General features: G+C 42.6%; 1 protein-coding gene across 1 annotated transcript in view; it reads right to left on the reverse strand.

Moving 5' to 3' along the window:
* tmem8b (transmembrane protein 8B) overlaps nucleotides 1-23,691 on the reverse strand; it is a 58,041-nt gene that overhangs the window by 5,154 nt on the left and 29,196 nt on the right. Inside the window, exons 7-12 of the mRNA XM_061767416.1 lie at nucleotides 17,857-17,953; nucleotides 17,590-17,713; nucleotides 14,725-14,867; nucleotides 13,592-13,770; nucleotides 10,286-10,432; nucleotides 4,181-4,297 (exon numbers count right to left, since the gene is read on the reverse strand). Of these exons, the coding sequence (XP_061623400.1) occupies nucleotides 4,181-4,297; nucleotides 10,286-10,432; nucleotides 13,592-13,770; nucleotides 14,725-14,867; nucleotides 17,590-17,713; nucleotides 17,857-17,953 (807 nt within the window). The remainder of the gene's footprint in view (nucleotides 1-4,180; nucleotides 4,298-10,285; nucleotides 10,433-13,591; nucleotides 13,771-14,724; nucleotides 14,868-17,589; nucleotides 17,714-17,856; nucleotides 17,954-23,691) is intronic.

Here is a 23,691-nt window from a genome sequence, read left to right on the forward strand (position 1 = left end):
CATCTCAAGACATCTGGCAGGAAGTTAAAGCTTGGGCGAAAAAGGTCTAAATGTGTCCAAATGGACAGTGACCTGAAGCATACTGCCAAAGTGGTTACAAAGTGGCTTAAGGATACAAAGTAGTAATCTTTTTTTTTTTTTAGGGGGGGGGGGGGGGGGGGGGGGGGGTTCAGTTACACCAGTTCTGTCAGAGGGAAGAGGCCAAAAGTCCTGCTTCCTATTCTGGAAGAATGTCCAAAAGGTTTGAACCAACTCATACAGTTTAAAAGCAATGGTAACAAATACTAATGAAATGTACTCTATATGTAAATTTTTTACTTTGAATAAAGTAATGAAAAATTATCTAAAAAAACATCCTTCTCTCATTATTTTGGCATTTAGCAAAAATAAATCATTTCGGTTATCCTAATCGAAACAGAAAAATTTAGTCTGATTTCATGTCAGACAGAGAGAAAATGTATAATGTATGTGTTATATAATGTATGTAAACTTCGGGTTTCAACTGTACACGTACACTATATATGTTGGTGTGTATGTAAGGGAATATATACTGTATGTGTGCTGGGTTGAAAACGAAAGAAAAAAGAAGTACAAGCGCATGTAAGTGCAGACGCACAACTGACTTCTTAAAACGAGTTTAAATCTTAAATATGGATTTAGTGTTTCTGGGTAACAGCTTTCATCGCAATTAGCATTTAAAATTTTCACAACTCAGGGACTATTTTCTTTTGGAATTGATTTGATGTTCTTGCTCGGTGAATGTAATGATCATACTTCACGTTTATTCGAGGCGGCAATCTCGCAAGCCCAGAACGTGACGGTTGTGACAATCAACTGATCGATGTTTTCATGGCAACACTGCACCTCGGCTGCCATTAAACATAATTAATGTTGTTATTTGCGCCTTGTTGTTCCCCTGTGTTGCGTCATAACTGGATGTCATTTTAAGTTTAATATGGAATATTCTCATCCACACATAAGTGGCCCAGAAAGGCTGTAAATGCTGACCAGATAGATTTTTCATGTCCCTCTCATCTATACATAACTGTTTTTCCCTCTTATCCCCACTTCTTAAACGCTTATTGCTTGCATTATATGTCTCCCAAGGTTATAGATTGTGAAGACAGATATAGAGCACCCATGAGTGACCAGAATAATTACATGGATTCCAGGTGGAAAACGGCCGTGATTAAATTACCATGCCGAATACATGAGAGGTTAAAGAAATAATTTAAGTGAAGCCAAGTGAAAAGAACACTGCTGTGTTTTACTGTCTGTTTGGACTGGGAAGGCCTTTTTTATGCATAAGTCAGGAAGCTCATTTAGTTTGGGGAATTAGAGAGTCTGGCAGTGACACATTTAGACCACGATGCACACGACACTTCCTGCAAAGCCGCCGCCATTCGGTGCCCTCCACTTGACTGATCTAATTCGCTTCTTTCTGCGAACGTACACAATGGGCGCATCTGCGGAGTTTAAATGAAGACGCCCTCGATGAAAATGCTCCAGATAGAGATGTGCGACATGTATAGAGGAGGGACTCCGAGCAGACGTAATCAAAGTACTTTTACACGGCAACGTTATTGTTCAATTGCGGCTATCATGACCTGTCGGCATGTGCTTTATTGCCGTGCCAACATCCTAGACTATCTGTCACTGCTTTAATCAGCGCGGACAAGATGCGCGCGTTCTTTTCTGTTGTGCAGATCTCATCATTGTATATCACACAACATTTGCATACGCATGTTGGATGACAAACGAAGAAGTCATTGGATTAAAAAGCAGTTGAATAGTTGTCGCTCACGATGGCCGTAATAATCAAATCTTAGTCGAACCCCCAAAGGTCTTTCATTTCACATACAGAAACTGGAGAAACTGGTGTCAAACTCAAAGCCCGGGGGGCAAATCCGGCCCGCTGCGTCACTTTATGTGGCCCACGAAAGCAAATAAAGTGTCCAGCTAAATGGGTTTGGGCTTTTCATTTTGGGCAAATTCTATACCGAAATTGCAATTTTTCTCCACTTGTAACAGATATTACAAGCGTTTCTCCACCAAATCCCTTCTCAATATAAATTGAAGAACAGTTTACGAAATATTAACTCCTTCACTACTGTGTATGTTTATCTTCATTATCTGGAATCCAACCATTTACTGCTACCCACGTATATATTCGTCAAGTACATTTTTCAACAGGTAGGCGTGGAAGAGGATTGTTTGTGAAATTCAGGTTTTGGAAACCGCTGTAATGACTAACCGATCCCTGTAGATGGCAGCATTGCACTTGAGATTTGAGATTAGCACAGTTTTTGAGTAGACGATAAAAATTAGGTGGTGAATCTCGGCTTGCAATCAACTTCTCCCCCCACACTCTGACCTCTGCGCATCCATCATTCCTTTAAAAATAATCATTAAGAAATAAGAATGAATCATTAATTTTCCCATTGGTACCACCTAATGATTTTGAAACGTAAAGAAGAGTGAACATTTGAATTGTTGTAGGACTGAAGGAGTGTCGTTAAGGGAAAAAAAAGACTCCTGTCTGTGATAAATTAAATAATCTCCTATTTCTGGTACGAAAAACAAAATGAAGGCAGTCGATTTAAACATCCACGATGTCTATAGGGTCCCTCGGCCTACAAAACTCCCGCATGCATCAATACATTGTTTTCTCAGTGGAAGCGACACACTGTGTTCTTGCCAACTCCTAACAGAGGTGTGCTGTCTTTTTCTTACAACCTGGCTTGAAAGACTTATTTTTTATGTTCTCAGTTCGGAGAGCACACAAGGTCTGTGAGAAGAGTCAGTTTAAGTACAAGATGACTTGTAATGGAACTGCAAGCCATGACTAATACCCACGCAGGCTGCAGAACATTTAAAAGCACCTCAGTGATAATGTGAAATAGCTTCATTGGTCAGAAAGGCATGGTTCTTAGCTATGCACATGTGAGCCTAAGTGACGGATTACACCGACAAGCAGGAGGAACGGGAGAGCTGGTGCACTCAAACATGCCCTGACCGCATTCGCTTCAACGAAAATATCCCAATGTTGCATTGGTGTAGTCTAATAAGGGTTGCGAAGTAATAGGAATTTTCAAAGGTGGAAACATTCCATTAAAAAAAATATGGGAATTAACAGAAATGTGTAGTAAAAAACATGACATTTACAACATTGAAGGTTGGCTCTTAATGTAGAACTTAAATATACAGGGTGTCCATACATAGGGGATAAAAATAAATAAATAAAAATAGTGAAAACCATTTTATTTTTTTTTTATAACTTTAAACATGCCCTGCATGACTACTGTGTTTTTATCCTCCACTAATGAATTAATCAGGAAAATGTAAATTATTGGAATAATGTTCATTCTGACTGGATGAGTCAGATGAAGAAAAAAAGTTGCCGGAAAATTGACGCTGTGCCAGGATAAAGGGGGACAAAATTATTGGACTTTTTTTTTTCTTGATGGAAATCTTAATGCTGAAAAGTATTTTAACATATTGCAAGAACAGATTTTTCCATCCCTGGTGAATGAGGATGGTAACTTCCCAATTTACTTTCTGCAAGATGAAGCTGCTTCTCATTTTGGTATTCATGGGGATCATTGGTTAGGTTGGATTGGTCGGCGCGGTCGGGTGCAGCGGCGTCCCAGGTCACCCCACTTTATTATCATGGGGGGATTTGGGGTCGTTTGAGGACCATGGTGTATCAAAAAAATTAACAAAACGTAAATCTCAAGGAACCCTGAACTGGTTTCCAGCCAATCGCAGGGCACATACAAACAAACAACCATTCGCACTCACATTCAGAACTACGGGCAATTTAGAGTTGTCAATTAACCTACCATGGATGTTTTTGGGATGTGGGAGGAAACCGGAGTGCCCGGAGAAAACCCACGCAAGCACGGGGAGAACATGCAAACTCCACACAGGCGGGGCCGGGGATTGAACCCCGGTCCTCAGAACTGTGAGGCAGACGTTCTAACCAGTCGTCCCACCGTGCCCCGTATTACATCATAAAGACAGTTTTCATTAACAAAAAAAAGGGTCATGAAAATCGCCTCAAACATACAACAACAAAAAAACATTGAACTTGACTAGGGCCTGTGGTACATATCAAATCCCAGCAAAGACAATGCGTAGTTTAAAAAAAATTACACTGGAGAGTAAATATTTGACTTACCCATGCCACTGCCATGATGCCCAGAGCAAACAAGCTGGGTCCCAGCAGGTTCCACAGACCGTGACGGTCCAGCTGCAAAGCCATGGACAGGGACATGGCCCCCAGCAAATACAACACCTAGAGGGGGGGGGAAATAACAACAACAACATGCATCAATGTCGGGTTGCGCTAAACGCTGCAACCGCAGAGAATCGAAGGGTTTTCCTTTTTCACATTAAAATAGGGCACACTAAAGAGACAATAATAGCAAAAAAAAAATAAGAGGTAGAAAATATCTTGCCTGCAGCCATTTGGTACCACACTAAAAAAAGGTCTACTGGCTTCAACTGATTGGTTAGAAAGCATATATTGTGAGGTCAGTTGTCTTTTGTGTGATCAGACAGAATAATCAGACAGGAACATCAGTGGGAGTGCATTTTTCCATTGAATGCAAATGTTGGCATCCCGGTTGAAAATCTGTGTTATGGGCAGCTAGAGATAAGAGATCAAAGTCAATTTTCTTGTCAATATTCAACCTACAAATTCACAACCAATGAAATGCATTTACCAGATGTATCTAATCAGGTGCGAACAGAGTAATATTTACAGGTCCAATTTAGCGAGCATATTAGTTGACTGGAAGGCTTGATGACATCAACATACGCATAGCTGTGACTCAAATACTGCATCCCTCAACTTAAAACACTCATCTCAAATCATCTTTCCCCACTGAAATGAGAATGTAAAGAACTGAAGTTTGGGCATTGTGCTGGTCCTTCTGATGTATGCACCTTGGCCACCAAAGGGCAGTATAATACATACAGACACTAAACGACACATATGTAGATTTGATGATGAAACAGAGTTCTGCCGAGCAACAAGTGACTGTGTGTGTTCCATCCAACCATCCATCCATCCATCCATTTTCTTTACCGCTTATCCTCATTAGGGTCGCGGGCTGCTGGAGCCTATCCCAGCTATCTTCGGGCGGAAGGCGGGGTACACCCTGAACCGGTCGCCAGCCAATCGTAGGGCACACAGAAACAAACAACCATTCACGCTCACATTCACACTTACGGGCAATTTAGAGTCTTCAATCAACCGACCACGCATGTTTTTGGGATGTGGGAGGAAGCCAGAGTACCCACGCAAGCACAGAGAAAGCAGGCAAACTTCAGACGGGAGGGCCTGAGCCGAGTTTCAAACGCAAAACCACAGAACGGTAAGGCAGACATGCTAGCCACGAGTAAATCTGTTGATACCAATTATACTTAGTCATATAGTTTATATAATAATTTACTTTTTACTTTCACTATTTACTTTTTGTCAATATCGTACAAGTACATTGATTGGATATGACTCAAATGTGAGATTTCGTCTGGAAATCATGCTTTGTGGTGAAATTATCTTATTAGTCATTCTTTATAGAGTAGTGATTCCATTATGAAATTAACGTAAATTTAAACGTCTTTCATCATCTTTCAATTGTTCATTACAGCCAGCTCTCCCTGCCCTTTTCTGGTGATTAGATAAATTCTGCCGAGCAACAAGAGACCACTCGTGATGTGACCAGTAGAAAAAAAGAAACACTGCACAGTTAATATCTATATATTTTGCAACTCTAACAAATACATGAAGTGATCCTTCTCTCTGGCAAGAGGCCCGTCACAACAATGAAAACAAAGCACAGGAAGGAGGATGTAAGGCAAAGTCTATAAATAACCAGCTTAAGTTTTCTTTTTTGTCAAGCTCACAATTTGACACAAAGCCACAAGCATGTAAGGAAAAGATAAAGTGAGATTGGGAGGGAGGAATCAATAAGATATGCCACACACGCCTGGTGTCTACGTTGTGTCTGCTCGGGGAACGTGAGGAGACATTTTCAGTTTTCTTCAAGCAGAGAAGGGATGACCCGCCCGCAGGAGAACAGGACTAATTGGAATAGATGAGGGAGGAGGGGAGCGGCGTCGTGCGGCAGCAGTCATCAGTCATGGCGCACCGCTGGGTCACACATTAGCAACAGCCCAACACGCACGTAACCCGTGTACTGTATGCACGCACGAACGCGTGACCGCTCGCTGGCAGGCCGGGCGCCTTAGTGAATCGTCATATGTCATCGTGATGGACGAGCGATGTGAGGATTCAAGTGGGAGGATTATTTTTATCTGTCATTTACACTCTCGCCATCACATGTGAGGCATAAAATACGTACGCATGATTACCATGTTTTTGATGAATCTGTGTCGAATGTCAATTCAATTACATTAGCACTCAGTAAAGTGAAGACATCAGCCAAGATTTAACTATGAACAATCGTAGATTAAAAAAAAAAAGGAAAAAAAAGGAATGTAACGTGTTTGTTTCATCACATTTGGCGAACAGATTCTGTAATCAGCAAGGTACGCGTTAAGACCAAGGCAGTTGATGTTAAGGAATGGGCTCAATTGTGCACAAAAACGACTCCAAAAACGACCAGATGTCTGTCCGACTAACTCCTGGTTAGGCGTGGGCCAGTTACCGGTTTCCAGGTATTAGCGCTATTAGCTGTTTTTGTTGTTGTTTTTTAGTCGTCAGTGCAGGAAAAGTGACACGACCCCCTCCCCATTACGCTGTTGCCGTTTTGTTGTACTACGTTTTGATTTTATTTCTTCTGTGTGTTGTTGTTTTAAAATAAAATAGTTTGCATTCAATAGAAAGAAGTTGTTATTTACTCAAACATTTCCAAATAATACATTTTACAGCTGTTATTGCAATACTGTGATAGCGTGAAACCGCAATCATTTTGGCCACGGTTATAATACCGTCAGAATCTGATAAGTGCCCATGCCTACTTCTGGTGGAACATTCAATTCATTCATCCATTCATTTTCTGCAGGCCTTGTCCTCATTAGGTTCCCGGATGAGCTGGAGCACGTTGTAGCTATCTATTAAGGATGTGCTTTTTTGGTTTTTTTTTGTAGCACATCCCAGTGGTCTTTTTATATGGAAAAATTATGGGGCACCAACCACCTAGCTAGCTTCCATACCAGGAAAAATACAATACTTTCTCTTACTATCACACAAAATCCTATTCCACTTCCCACCACTATGTACTAAACCTCCAAGACAATAAATTGTCAATGTGATTCATTAGAAGACCACAACTGAAATAGAATTTTAACTTTAGAGTAAGGAAGTGCATTCTTCAACGAACCTAACGTGTTTGTGGAATTTGGGAGGAAGCAGTAGTACCCGGAGAAAACCCACATGAGCACAGGGAGAAAATGCTCAGTGAAGGCCAAAGCCAAGATTCGAACCCTGAACCTCAGCAGTGAGCCAGACGTGCTAACCATTAAGTCGACGTGCTGCCCTGTAACATTAGATCTTGTTATTAGAACAGAACCTAAGTCCCCAAAAAGCGTTTCATCTCAAATCAGCTTTCCCCATTTAAATAATGGAAATAGAATTAATCTGTTCCACCCCCAGCCCCCCAAAAAACCAGCAAGCATTTTTGCATGTTTTTTTTTAAAATAAGATAGCACGCTATAATATTGTACTTCATAAAAATATACAGTAATGACATAATTAAATAGAATGTAAAGAATTAAACAGTTTGTCACATTTTTTTTTTTTGTGGTTCAATTCAATGGACATTGTGCTGCTCCTTCTGGTGTCTGTGCCTTGGCCAACTGGGGGCAGTAAAGTACAGAATAATACAGAGACACACGAAAAAGAGCTTCACAATTGACTCACTAAGATTAGTCATTTTCACAAAGGATAAAGAAGATATGCATGTGACGTGAGTATTGGTATATTTTCTGTCTACATGTGTTGCTCCACCATTTCTGTTCATAAATCTGTTGCTAAAGGGCTATAACACTGCGAAACCGATACCATTCGTTAGCCTGTCTGTGGTGTTTTGCATCGTTTGTTAGCATTAAGCTAAACTGGCTTTATTAAGGCAGAGCTATGTGGTTGCTTTAAATCCACAACTCTTTATTTTATGTTCATTTTGATAGTAAACTTTAACCAGTAATGACAATAAACAGCTTGAAGCTTCTTTTTTGAAGAATTGTTCACTATCTGTCAAATTGTTGCTTGTCAAATTTTTGCTCGTAAGTCAAAGAAATCAAATCAGCCGAATGATTGCTCATATCACAAAAAAACTCTTAAGTCGGGTAACTCGGGGCAACACAGTATTTTTTTTTGGGGGGGGGGGGGGCACAGGAACTCTTGTCATGATGGCAAAAAAACGCAAAAATAGAAAATAAAGCCCTATAAAAGAAGTAGAAAAAAATCATGTAGCAACATAGTTTTGTCAGGTTTCTCATGGAGAATGACTTCACATGGGAAAAGACGAGTTGTCCCATTGTAACGACGAAAAGAGACTTCCGTGCTGGACACATGCCAACACGTAATATTTCTCATCCTCACGCTTTCTTCCTTGGCGCCGGTAATAAACTGACAAATCCATTTTGTCTTTAAATACAAGTGTTTGGTCCCACTCACCGCTAAAGTAATTACTTGAAACACATTATTATAGTATTAAGTCATTTCATTTTAAATCACACTTGGACTAGTGGGTCATTTTTTACCCTTGTGTGTAAACTTGAGGAAATATATTTTTGCTAATAATCTTTGATAATTTAAAAAAATAAATAAATAAAAAATAGATATTTAAAGACTCATTGGGGTATTCAATCATAAAATAGATGGACAGGATGAAATGACCTGGGAAATGAATGTGGGTTATTTTGGACTCACCTTAAGCATGTTAAGCTGCTTCGGCAACTATTTCTCATGAATGACGGTAAACACGGCCTCCTTGACCGTTAAGCAGCTCAATTATCACTTTTCAACTGAATAGAATATTAATAAGCGAGTTTCTACCTAACGACTCTCATGGACAGACAGTGGTCTCTCTGCTAGGCATGCTAACGACTGTCCCTTTTTTACATTCCAAAAGAATGATACCATCCATGGTTTGAGGGTGTGCCTGCAATTTGGAGCATTAATAGTTGAGTTTCTCCACAGCAACTAGTCTGTCCTAACTAAGTCTTGCTGCATGAACTGATGACGCCTGCGAAACATCTTCTAAGACACCCAGAACAGTCCAGTTGCGATCGATTCAATGCCCTGAGCATTCTTAACATGGTTCTCAGCTTTTCTTTTGAGTACAATGCTATCATCCAATTGTAAAATACAGGACAAAACCACAAAGAGAGACGTAATACACGGTCAAGCATAGACCTGAAGTGTTGTAGTGTAATATTTGATTCGTACTGATTGAAGGCACATTAACCTTGAGTCGGTGAAGATTAACGGCTCCCTCGAGGCTGTTACAAAGTCCTTGTGTGAAATTTTAATTATAGTATATATTTACAAACAAGCACGCTCTCTGGTCCTTCGCTGCTGCTGCATACATCCACACACACATGCATACACACACACTTCTTTGTCTACAAACACACACAACACACGGTTGCACTTGCCAGTCCTGACGCGCATTTGATTAGAGGCTACGGACTGCAGCGCTCAGCAAAAAAGGAAAACTCTAGAGGACAGCAGATGTTCATACCCTCCCATCGGTTCCCCGCCCACTTTCTGTCTCATTTATGGACGCAGATACAGACAGACAGACACACACACACACACACACACACACACACCATCCTGGCTCTCAGCAGGACCACGGTGACCCATGGAGAAGCCGCACCTGTTAGTGTTTGTTCACCGCATAATGTCAACAAGCAGAGAATCACAAAGGCAAACATATTGATCTTTATGTTTGCCAGACACAAAAATCATTTTGACTTATTACTCCTTAGCAGTCCACTCCTTCATCAGACCTCAGCGGTAAAAGTAGAAGAATAAAGTAGAATCTCAGTAAACAGCCATCCATTCTCAATAGGGCTTGTCCTCATTACGATCGTGGTTAAGCTAGAGCCTATTCCAGCTGGTTTGGGAGAGAGGCGGGTACACATATATACTACTCACAAAAAGTTAGGGATATTGGGCTTTGGGGTGGAAATTCAGAGTGACTTTTGAATGCACACGCCCAACAGCGTGTGAATATGAATGTAGAAAACTAAGCATTCACACTGACATTCTCACCAACGAACAACTGAGAGATCTCAGTCAACGTACCTGTTTGATGATGGACTTCAGCCTGGCCATGGCGATGACCGTGACCCACACTGACATGAGCGAGCCGAGGAAATCGCAGAACTGCAGAACGTCATACTCCATTATGCAAAAGACCACAATGCCCGGCTGGTCACATGCGTGGTAGAACTGTCGGGAGGCAGACAAAAAGTTAGATGTGAGAAGATGTAGTAATAATGCATAAAATAGGGCTGACATTGATTGTTTGAACTTTTTTTTTTTTTTTACTTTTTATTTAAGATGTGTCTGGTCATAAATCTGACAGACACACTTGTACAGCCGTTCTGGATTAGCACTTAATCTGTCCAAGAACCCTATTGTTTTGTTAATGTATACAGCGGCCCTTCTAAAATCAAATGCCAGTAAAATCGTCCATCCATCCATCCATTTTCTACCGCTTAGTCGTGGTCGGGTCGCGGGGTCAGTAGCTTAAGCATGGACGCCCAGACTTCCCTCTCCCCAGCCACTTCCTCCAGCTCTTCCGAGGGGATCCTGAGGCATTCCCAGGCCAGCCGAGAGACATAGTCTCTCCAGTGTGTCCTGGGTCGTCCCCGGGGTCTCCTCCCGGTGGACGTGCCCGGAACACCTCGCCAGGGAGGCGTCCACAAGGCATCCGAATCAGATGCCCCATCCACCTCATCTGGCTCCTCTCGATGTGGAGGAGCAGCGGCTCTACTCTGAGATCCTCCCGGATGACCGAGCTTCTCACCCTATCTCGAAGGGAGAGCCCGGACACCCTGCAGAGGAAACTCATTTTGGCCTTGATCTTTCGGTCACGACCCACAGCTCGTAACCATAGGTGAGGGGAGGAACGTAGATCGACCGGTAAATTGAGAGCTTCGCCTTTCGGCTTAGCTCCTTCTTTACCACAACGGACCGATACAAAGTCCGTATCACTGCAGACGCTGCACCGATCCACCTGTCAATCTCCCGTTCTATTCTTCCCTCACTCGTGAACAAGACCCCAAGATACTTGAACTCCTCCACTTGGGGCAGGATCTCATCCCCGACCCAGAGAGGGCACGCCAACCTTTTCAGACTGAGGACCATGGTCTCAGATTTGGAGGTGCTGATTTTCATCCCAGCCGCTTCACACTCGGCTGCGAACCGCTCCAGTGAGAATTGGAGATCACGGCTTGATGAAGCGAACAGAACCACATCATCTGCAAAAAGCAGAGATGCAATTCTGAGGCCACCAAACCGGACCCCCTCTATGCCTCGGCTGCGCCTAGAAATTCTGTCCATAAAAGTTCAGGAATCCCCGAGGGACACGGTCGAACGCCTACTGCAAGTCCACAAAACACAAGTGGACTGGTTGGGTGAACTGCCTTGCACCCTCGAGGAACCTGCCGAGGGTGTAGAGCTAGTCCAGTGTTCTACTGCCAGGACGAAAAGCACACTGCTCCTCCTGAATCTGAGATTCGACTTCCCGACGGACCCTCCCCTCCTGCACCCCTGAATAGACCTTACCAGGGAGGCTGAGGAGTGTACTCCCCCTGTAGTTGGAACACACCCTCCGGTCCGCCTTCTTAAAAAGAGGGACCACCACCCCAGTCTGCCAATCCAGAGGCACTGTCTCCGATGTCCACGCGATGTTGCAGAGGCATGTCAACCAGGACAGCCCCACAACATCCAGAGCTTTTAGGAACTCCGGCGAATCTCATCCACCCCCTGGGCCTTGCCACCGAGGAGCTTTTAAACCACCTCGGTGACCTCAACCCCAGAGATAGGCGAGCCCGCCTCAGAGACCCCAGACTCTGCTTCCTTATGGGAAGGCGTGTCGGTGGAGTTGAGGAGGTCTTCGAAGTATTCTCCCCACCGACTCACAACGTCCCGAGTCGGGGTCAGCAGCGCACCCATCCCCACTATACACAGTGTTGGTGGTGCACTACTTCCTCCTCCTGAGATGCCGGATGGTGGACCAGAATTTCCTCAAAGCCGTCGAGAAGTCTTTTTCCATGGCCTCACTGAACTCCTCCCATGCCCGAGTTTTTGCCTCAGCGACCACCAAAGGTGCATTCCGCTTGGCCAGCCGGTACCCATCAGCTGGCTCAGGAGTCCCAGAGGCCAAAAAGGCCCGATAGGACTCCTTCTTCAGCTTGACGGCATCCCTCACCATTGGTGTCCACCAACGGGGTTGGGGATTTCCGCCACGACAGGCACAGACTACCTTACGGCCACAGCTCTGGCCGGCCGCCTCGGTAATAGAGGTGTGTCATTGCCCACGGGAAAGTCCCCCAGTAGAACGATGGAGTCCCCAGCGGGAGCGCTCTCCAGCACCCCTTCCAAGGACTCCAAAAAGGGTGGGTACTCTGAACTGCTGTTTGGTGCATAGGCACAAACAACAGTCAGGACCCGTCCCCCCACCCGAAGGCGGAGGGAGGCTACCCTCTCGTGAACCCCAACGTACAGGCGCCGAGTCGGGGGGCAATAAGTATACCCACACCTGCTCGGCGCCTCTCACCGTGGGCAAGTCCAGAGTGGAAGACAGTCCAACCCCTCTCGAGAGGACTGGTACCAGAGCCCAAGCTGTGTGTGGAGGCGGGCCCGACTATATCTAGTCGGAACTTCTCGACCTCACACACCAGCTCGGGCTCCTTCCCTGCCAGAGAGGTGGCATTCCACGTACCTAGAGCCAGCTTCTGTAGCCGAGGATTGGATCTCCAAGGTCACTGCCTTCGGCCACGGCCCAGCTCACACTGCACCCGACCCCTATGGCCCCTCCCACAGGTGGTGAACCCATGGGAAGCTGTAAAATCGTTCAATTTGGAATTTGAGTAAAATCGTTTGGAAGAAATAGAACAGGGATCAGCAACATGGAGGAGTCCCCAAGGACCACATGAGCAGCCTGCAGGTCTGTTCTAAAAATAGCTCGCTGTTGACGGAACATTGCGATTTCCTAGGAATATTGTAGGAAGTGATCATTTTAGGAGAGATGTAGAGAAATAAAGTGTTGCATATATATATATTTTCTACCTTGTTAAAATCATTGTCAGAATCACATCACTACGTTTTATTCATCTTTCTATCAGCCTCAAATCTCAACTAGTCTTCCTTTTGATATTATTATTCTATGTCAAAGCAAGCTCCTGAGAGATTTTAAAAGACGTCTGACACAAAATTGATGAAGCAGTTAATTTCAAATGTCAGATTGGTCGATGCGTGTTCCTTGTCAGCGCGCTGCCCGACAGGCCTTTCCGTCAATCCTCGAGGGTCTTTTGTCCTATCTTGAAACAAGTAGAAAGGCACAGCAACACAAAAGGTGGTTGATAGTCAGTAGTGACTCACGGTGGAGAAGAACATGGTGAAGATGTAGACGGAGGCCTCGAGCAGGTAGTGGTTGCGTACCGCGATGACCACGGGCGGGATGAACATGAGGTTACTGAGACACAGCAGCAGGGTGGAGAGAAGTTGGAAGCTGTACGAGTAGGCCTCGGAATTGTCCGTGCATCCCCAGCCTTCCCAGCCTGACGTACACAGCAAACACACACACACACACAAGCACACGCAATCAGAAGGCTTTTGTTCTCATGTTGACTGGAGATGACCTCTTTCCCTTAGTATTGCTCTCAAATTGAACAAAATATTCTCTCATCAGCTCGTCCTTGTAAACAGCGCATCTTTTTCTGTGGAGAAATATGCAAAAGCAGGTATTTGGGAAATTGTTAATCCGGCACAACGGAGCCTCCTGGTAAAATCGCCTCTGCGCAACATGAATTGGATCGCGATCAAGAGGCAAATTGGATAAGACAGTGTGAATTAAATATTTGTGAGCACAGTTGAATGGAGAATTTGAGGCCAGGGGCAGGAGCTGAGCTGCATATAAGCAAAGACGATGAATTTACCGCCACCGATAAAACGGCAATCAAAGTGGGATTTTAAGAATAATCCTCAAAGGATGAGTTTTGTTTATCTTTCTAAGCTCATATTTGATTGAAGACCTGCACTTAATTAAATGCCTTTTTTATTGTACTTTCCAAATTGCTCAAATCAAAAGATTAACATCAGCCGCTGTATGACCTGAACCCATAAATTTCATCAGCAGATTGTCAAATCTGTTGTGAATGATGACCTCTGCACTTTGCTTCTCTATTCTACTGCATGATGTATTTTCTGATAAGATAATAAAATAAAGTAGATGATCCATTGCCCTGTTGAAACTTGGCTATTTTATGAAAAAAGGCTTTTGGCACACTGATATTTTCCTAAGTGTTAATTATGGATGAATAATGACTGGCAATTAGGACAAAACACATTCCATAACTATTTTCCACAAACACAGACATTCATGCAGTCCTTGGCGAATGTGATAATGAAATCAAAATAAGGCTTGATTTGATTTAAATGGAATAAATATTAAAGCATGGGAAAAAAATTATTTAATGCAGTGCAATGCAATAATGGGTAAATTAGCTCCTTACCTGCTTTGCATTCACATGCAGCATAAAGGTAGTTGTTGGTGCGCAGCAGCTTGCACTGTCCGTACGTGCCGCAGTCGTTGATGCACGGCGTCAGGTAGGCGCGCATGTACACCTCTGCAGTGATGTTGGCGCACGTCTCGAAACTACAGCGAACATGGATACGGAGATTGAGATTTTGATCAGCATTAGACCCCCCCCTAACGCGGCCAGAAAAATGCATTCAGTATATCAAAAGCTTTTAAGATGGTCAGTATTCATGGATTCCCAAACATTAGAAATACTGTTATGGTGCATTAACATACCACAGCTCTTGAGTCTATATGAGAAACATCCACTATTTGAGAGAAGATTGGTAATTAAGCTTACTTTTATACCACACCTTAATATTTGGGACGTCATTGTTTTTGTCGGACAGCATGGTCCATTAGTGGTTAGCAGCTCCCCCGTGACCCAAAAGAGGACAAACTATATACAGTAGAAAATTATATTTTGATCATATTAACATAAATGTTATTTAAAAAATACAGTTCAACCCCAAAGTGTTGATGTTTTTTGTTTTTTTTAATTTGGTTTGTTTGGTGAAACATCACAGAGGAATGTAAAGTATGATTAGAATGTTCAAGGATATGTTTGAAGTTAGCATGCTAAGCTAACACAGTTCTCCAGTCTGCTCATGTTTGACCAACAAAGAAGCACAGTACAACTTCAACATGACAGTTTTACACTGACGTCCTGGTTGTAGTGTATTTTATGATAATATTCTAGGTTTAGGATTGTCAATCTTTTGTAGCAACACAAAGAGAATATTTTGAACCACTCCTATTAAATTTGCCATGTTTTATTCCATGTTATGTTTTCTCTTTTATCCTTACCCTTTCATGCTAAATTGTCTGTTAATCTTTATATGCACATGTCCTAAAAATGTCTAAAGTTGAATTATTTATTACAGAACTGTACAAACATACTGTAACACTAACTATAACTATTTTATGCAACCATCATAACAAACTGCCAACTGTTACCACAAACAAACAACGAGCCAATGGATTTATTTGTAATCATATTGATATGACAATTTGTGGACGGGAAATACATGAGTGCTCGCATTGTCACTTCACTAATGACCGGATTGTGCAATCAATCACGGCACTTGAAATTTCTGGAGGTAACAAATGTCTTCGCTTGCCTTTTGCCAGAATTCCTATTTAATTGACGCAGCTGATCGCCTGGTTATTTTTCACGTTTTATAAATCAGCTAAATTGGACTTGTGAAGCACACCTGTCACTCATGGTACCTACCATAGTACATGACCTGAATAATTAAGCGCAAGTAAATATGTAAAAATCTCCGATTGCCATGTGCATATTTTTCATAGCACTGCGAGGCTCACTCTCACCATCTGTTATTCACACTGAGTTGCAACTCCCGAGTGGATTAGGGAAAGAAAAAACAAAACTTGCTCTATTTCATTCTGTTCACAATTTTGCTCTTTTAAGACTCAGACAAAACAGCTCAATGACTAAAAACACTGAGATTTCTCAATGTGTCTGACAACTTAATAGAAACAATTTCCCCTATTTTTTCTTTTGACTTCCTCCAAATGACTAACAATACACGGAGAGAACAAAACATGTACATATTGTATTTATTTCAAAGCGCAGCATTAGATTTTGCACTAGAAAACAGAACCTTGTTCCTTATCATGTTCTCAGCGTGCGCCAGAGGCAATGTAAGAAAATGTGTCTCAAATGAGAGAGGCAGAGGTCATTAGTATACTGAATTATTGAACTAGGTAAAGAATCTAGATTTAGATTTTGAGTTCAGACATATTGACTGTTTTTTTATTTTAATTAATATTGCCATCCAGTAGTAGGCAACAAATATTGTCTAGCCGTGGTTGCTTGGGGGAAAATTAGGCCAAAGAACTGATTACATGCTTTTAAATATTCATGAGCATCTGTCAACACCTGTTTCCATGCATTTTGCACTTGTAAATAACGGGCAGAGGAAGATTCACAGTTGAGAGGTTCTGGTTTTCAATCTGGGCACCGGCCCTCCTGTGTGGACTTTGCACGTTCTCCCTGAGTCTGGCCTCCTCCCACATTACAAAAACATGAATGTTAGGTTCATTGAAGACTCGAAATTCCAGTCCATAGTTGTGAATGTAAGTGTGGAGGATTGTGTATATGTTGTATATATGGCGTGTGTTTCAGGAGGATGTAGCCCACTGCTCCTAACATTTGTCTTTCTTTTTCGATTTTTCGTTACGTGAATTTAAACTCTTAATGCCAAATTCTAAAGTACATGAATCTCTTTCACAAATCCAACATAACCACTTGCAAAGTTTGACTCCATTTCATCAATCAAATGGAGGCAGGCAGTCATATGACCGCACACAACCTCTCTGCGGCCCCACACAGAAGTTTTCAAAGGGACTCATTTACGTGATACACAGCAGAAATAATACAGGAAACGATGGCTATGCCTGGTGAACCTTTTGTACTGTTTCAAGAGTGCAAACAATGAAACTTAAGTTAAGACCATTTTTTGTGGCCGGAATTAGATGTATCATTGTTTTACTTAAAGTGAAGAGTACAATTTTTGGCTACTCCACTGCACAGGACTAACACCCATTCACACTCCCAGTCACACCTACGGACATTTTTGAGTCTCTTGAACCGAACCTATTTACGAAGGATGTTTTCAAGGCAAACACAGAGAACAAGCAAACCCATACAGAAACGTCAGAGATTCAAAACTATAATCCATTTCAAGTTACCTTCTATCACTATACATCTCTTGAAACAATGTCTGGAGATAAGGACTTGAAGACATTACTCTTATGGTATGTAGGCCAGTCTTACCCATGTTCTGTGGCACATAGAGAGCGCAGACTGAAGTACCATGTGCCCGTCTGGGGGTATGGAATCCTGAGTTTGGTGATATTCGTGGATGTGTTCACGGAGAGGAAAAACCCAGCTACAGATTCTTCAACAGAGCAAAACAATGAAAAGTGTCGAGAACACAGTCATACTGTGCAAAGAGAACATTGTTCATTTGTAATCGTCACGTGGCGCTGGTAAGAATTTGTGACTTGTAAAGGGTTTGCTGTTTCGCTGAGTCGGACATACCTGATTCACATTTCAATGATGAGTTTTGCCAGAGGAAGAGAGGCATCCCATGAGTCAGGCAGCCAAACACGGTGACGTTCTTGTCTTTAAGCGTCGACTACAACACGCAAGACGAGAAAACGTAATTACAATGGACAATACGTACTAAAAGAAAAAATGAAAACGGATTCCGCCCTGTGATTGACGTTATCTGGGATTGGCTGCAGTAACCCGCAACCCTAATGAGTGTAGAAAATGGATGGACGGAAAACAGATGCCAGTCTACTCATGGCTTAACTTTACAGTGACTAAAAATGTAGAAGCAAGATGAGTCATTTATTGACAATCGCCTTTTAGTTGGAAAAGAAAATGCAGCATAGTGTACAGTATCGTGAAGCAAGGACAGTGTTGATTAAGGAAAGGAGCCAGCAGACACGTTGCCAGGTGCTTCCTGGAGTCACCATCTGGCCTACAATCTCATGATAGAACGACTCAATCAAACCCAATTTCAAAACTCGGCCCATAACGAGTCCTGCACCTCCCCCGATTACACTTGCATTTCACTCCCGAAGCAACAAAGTGCAAACTCTGCTCAGAAAGTTAAGACTGAATTGCAGTTTTCGGCCAACTTTTGGAGACAACAACCTGCAAAAGTCTTACTAGCTTCAGGGGTCCTCTTTTGTGAAAGTGTGTGCATGAGTATGTGTGGCCCCCAGGGGGCAACTGCCACATAGCAAGACCCTCTCCGTTTACAGCATTTTTGATTCAATGCCTTAAAGAGAATATAAAGCCACAGAATGAAATTATATCCAATAAAAGGGCTAGATTGAAAAGAAGATGACCGTAGTTTGTTGTTCTCAAGGACAGATCTAGTCTGTGTCCAGCAAAACACTTTTGGCCAAATGAAGATGTTGTATAAAATAAAATAAAATAAAATATATATATATATATATATATATATATGTTCAAGACCCCGACTGGACCATCCGCCAACATCCCCCGGACTCATGGGTGTGGTGTCCTTGAGCAAGACACTGATACCCCGAAATGCTCCCCGGGCGCTTCAGCTCCCCCCTGCTCCAATGTGTTCCACTAACATGTGTATGTCTTCACTGTGATAGGTTAAATGCAGAGAACAAATTTCGTGTGCGTGCATGCATGCATGTTCGTGACAATAAAAGATGGTTCTTCTTCATGTATATATATATATACATACATACACTATGTAAAAAAGATAAAGAGACACATTTGAAATGAAATGGTTAAAGACAAAAGAAATGGAAGTTGAATGTCCTGGAGGTCGTAAAATTGGGAATTCAACCAGCATTTTCTGGAAAAATATGCCTCTAAATTTGAAAAAAATACTTGGAGGTCAAGCCGGATTCAAGTGTGACACACCTCTGGCCTTGCTGCCCAGTACATTATGAATAATTATAATGACAACAGCTATTTTTGACATAACCATCCCCTCACTGTCTGCCCACATTTAAGAAAGGCAACTAAGTTTTTGGGGTTTTTTTGCCATGTGGTCATTTGTCAGTGCCTCCATCGTTGTCCAGTTTGTTCAGTCCAATAATTAGTCAACAATAGCAATAATAGAATGAAATGTACAGTACAAATTTGCCCAAAACTTCCGTTGTTTCTATTTCATTTCAGGTATAATTCGGACAGATGCGAGGCCATCAGTATTTGACAGCTAAGGCTTTGCAGTTTTTCTAAGCATATCATTTCTTTACCTATAGCTTGTCAATTGACAGTGGAGTAGTACATTTTATGCTATCCATAGCAGGTTCCTGAAAACCGGATCTGTTCTTGACAAACCACCAGGCAGAAGGTCTGCTGTTACCACCACTGATGAAAACACTGAACTCTTAGAGCAGCCATTCACGAAAAGTCAGGGAAAGTCTATCTGGATGGCTGCAATGGAACTTAAATTCCAGAAAAGCTTAATTCAGTGGATGGTTCGGAGCGTGATAAAACTTGAACGGTACCACTTTCAGTTTTTTGAGCATCAAAATCTTGAATCACAAGAAACCTTTGAACACACATGTAGGCATAGGGGAATCAGTTCCTTGTTCAAGCCTTTCTGCCATTTCTTTTGTCAGCAGTGGGACACTAACCATGACCCTCCGGTCCCAAAGCTGACCTATTGCCTGTGTGCTGCTTGAAACACCTGCACATTAATGTCACATTGTGTACATGCTCCTGCTTGCTCTTCAATAGCATTTTTAACATTTGTCGTGTGTATTCATTGCTGTTTATGTAGTCACATTTTTGTGAAAATTTGCCTCAGTAATCCCTTAACTGGTTCCAGATCCATTCTGCTGACAGCGTCGTGCTTGATGAATGCCAGTTGATATCACTTCTCTTTTATTTGCTGCGTTGGGTGGCGAGCGATCGCTGCAGAGGCCATCAAGTCAGCTGATGCAAGAGCGAAGAGGAAGTTGGCTGCATACGCGGAACAGACCTGCCCTTGCACATTCCACTACCCAAACTAATTAAAATAAACTTTCATTTAGCTCCTTAATGTACACACATTCCCATCGATGTGATTTGCTGGGGGGGACTAAATTGGCTTTTGCAAGACTCCCCAATTTGTGTTGACTCAGTTCAACACCTCCTGCTAAATAAGTTCCGCAAAGGAGGTGCATCACTGATTAAAAAAAAGAAAACAGTGCAATGTACAAGAGCTAATAAGATACAGAATGTCAAGGACTAACTCATTACAGAGCATATAAGCCTGACTTCAAGAAAACTTTGAAAATTGGATCTAAAGAGATTAAACGAATGTGTAGGGGTAAAAAAGTCATCTTGCATCCCCTTTCGCAGTCTTTTCAAAAGAGTGATGCAATGCAGACAAGATGTTCTTGCTTTTGTGACTGCAAATCTGCCAGGATTCCCCAACGGAAGCTTGTGACAAGCAAATGACACATTATGACTTAGGGGGAGAAATGTGTCTGTAAAATAATAAAGCACATGACAGCCTCTCACAAGGCCACATCTCAAGACTTGTACAACCGGCCAGGTTTCATCTCACCATGATGTCCACAAGTTCAAATCTGCACATATGGCTATTCTGGACACTGTGGTTGTGCATGTTGAAGGGACTGAGGGTATTTGGGGACAACAGAAAGCCACAAAAGTAGAACAGGGGTTACTATTATTGTCTGTCTGTGAGGTGACGGTAATCACTGTCACTCCACGACATCAGTCAATAAAACATCTAATGAATTATTCAGTCCATTAATCTCATTTCCTGGAGAGGAAGCAGGAAGAAAAGGCAAATGTGCCTGTTTGCTTTCTTGCGGCCGCTTAGATGAGATGATCAATTTCATCCGTGCGCGTGTGTTCACTGGAGATGAAAGACGTGTTTGCATATCATACGATGTGTGAACAGAAGGGAGACAGCATTCAGGTAGTATTTCAAGCCTGCGAGCTGCACCTGTTGGAGCCAGTGGCATAGTATTGGTGGGCGCAGGCTGCAAATCAGATTTTTAAAAATTGGATTCAAAACAACTGAGGATTTCGTGCCAAGTGAAATAACTTACTTTGGGACCCTCCACTTCAATGCTACAAACTGATGTTATTTTCTTGGGCCCCCCGGTGAAGAGGATTCTCATCACCCACCACCACTCCCTTACAGTGGCCGTGGCTGCAAGTATGATACATCACAGGAAAGTACAATGTACAACACTGGGGGTCTTTGGTTCTTGACTGAGTTCCATTACATTGGGACCACCGTAGTCGATCACTAATGCAGTGATTTAAAAAGAAAAAAAAATAAATAACACTTCTAGACCAAAAATTAGAACAAGGCAGCAAGTGAGGGTGCCTTATTGGGCAAAGTGATAACATATTCTTATGTTGGGTGCCGTTTCAAATCTTGAAATGTGGAATTTTAGGACCGTCATAAACAGAGAATGATGCCTTGAAATATGAGTAAATTCGTTCCGTGAGTACGCTCGCAACACAAAGTAACTCAAGAAAAATAGCACTCTACAGTCTTATACTTTTCCCCAAAAAATCCATCCATCCATCCATTTTCTACCCCTTATCCAAGGTCGGGTCGCGGGAGCAGTAGCTTTAGCAGGGATGCCCAGACTTCCCTCTCCCCAGCCACTTCATCCATCTCTTCCGGGGGGATCCCGAGGTGTTCCCAGGCCAGCCGAAGGATGTAGTCTCTCCATCGTGTCCTGGGTCGTGCCCGGAACACCTCACCAGGGAGGCGTCCGGGAGGCATCCGAATAAGATGCCCCAGCCACCTCATCTGGCTCCTCTCGATGTGAAGGACCAGTGGTTCTACTCTGAGATCCTCCCGGATGACCGAGCTTCTCACCCTCTCTCTAAGGGAGAGCCCGGACACCCTGCGGAGGAAACTAATTTCGGCCGCTTGTATCCGGGATCTTGTTCTTTCGGTCACGACCCACAGCTCGTGACCATAGGTGAGGGTAGGAACGTAGATCGACCGGTAAATCGAGAGCTTCGCCTTTCGGCTTAGCTCCTTCTTTACCACAACGGATCGATACAAAGTCCAAAAAAATAGTACAATTAAATAGAATGTAAAGCATTAACAACACATGGCACCAAAAGTAATAGTTTTATATAAGACATGGCTTTGGCCTGAGCACAGCAAATAGGCAAGTTTCTGAGTGAATAGCGGAGGATAGGTCCCCCCCCCTCCCAAAAAATTATATCTGTAAATTCTGAACCACAAATATGTAGGGTTTCACAATATTTCTATGACCATTATTCCCTACATTAGCACATCTGTCTAACAGTTCTGAGATTGTTGGTTGGAATCTGGACTCTGGCTTTCCTGTGTGTCGTTTGCATGTTGTCACCGTGTCAATAAAGTCATCCCTCATCTATGACATAGGGTTAGGTTCCGGTCCACCCCCGCAATAGGCGAAATCCGCGAAGTAGCGACCACATTTTGGTTTTTTTATTATTTATACAATTTTTAAAGCTGTATTAACCTCCCCAGACTCTTATTAATCTTCCCCACACTACTATTAACCTCTAACATACTCTTTTAAATACTTGTTATACTCTTAAACACCTTTTAAACTCTTAAACTTACAGTAATGCACAGTAGTACTGTACACTATGTACATTTCATTCCTTGTAATAAGTGTTTTAACCAATTTTTTTTCGTTTTTGTTTATTTAACAGTTGTAATGTTTTAGCCTCGGAAGCATTGATTTTACCGGGAAAAAAAATTACAACATGCACTCAGAATCCTGCGATATGGTGAATTATGCTCTATATGAATATGAATAAAACATTCAGCAAAGCACCGACTCCGCAATAGGTGAACCGTGGTATAGCGAGGGAGCACTGAACAAACAAACAGAAGAGGCGTGTTCTACCTCAGAGTTTACGCTATATTCTCTTCATAAAAGCAGGATGTGTTATACGGCACTCTCACCGTATCTTATTAGAATGCGCAGGTGTACCTAATGTTGTGTATACACACGTAAACCTTAAAGCTACTTAAAAGCTAAAATGACTGCTGTGTGCTATTGCACAAAGATATTGAAAGACATCCATCTATCAATCTGCCAAGAAGAAAGGAAGAGGGCATATTACGCCGGCATACATTTGAAGGGAACAGTCCAAGTTTTCCGCCGGGATTGGATGTGTCATCCACTTATTTCAACGCTGACTGACTGCTTTCTATTAAAAGTCCATCTGGCAGCTCCCCAGCTTGTGTCTCCCCGCAGACCTCCAGAGTCACTGCAGGTGCGTTGTTAATGCCATTACCAGCTGAAGGACAACTTAACAAAGATATCCAACTCTTCCTGACAGTTTCTTTATGCATTTTCCTCACTGCAGCATCAGTTTAAAAGTGACATG

The sequence above is a fragment of the Phyllopteryx taeniolatus genome, chromosome 3 (genome assembly GCF_024500385.1).
Source record: "Phyllopteryx taeniolatus isolate TA_2022b chromosome 3, UOR_Ptae_1.2, whole genome shotgun sequence".
Lineage (NCBI taxonomy): Eukaryota > Metazoa > Chordata > Actinopteri > Syngnathiformes > Syngnathidae > Phyllopteryx > Phyllopteryx taeniolatus.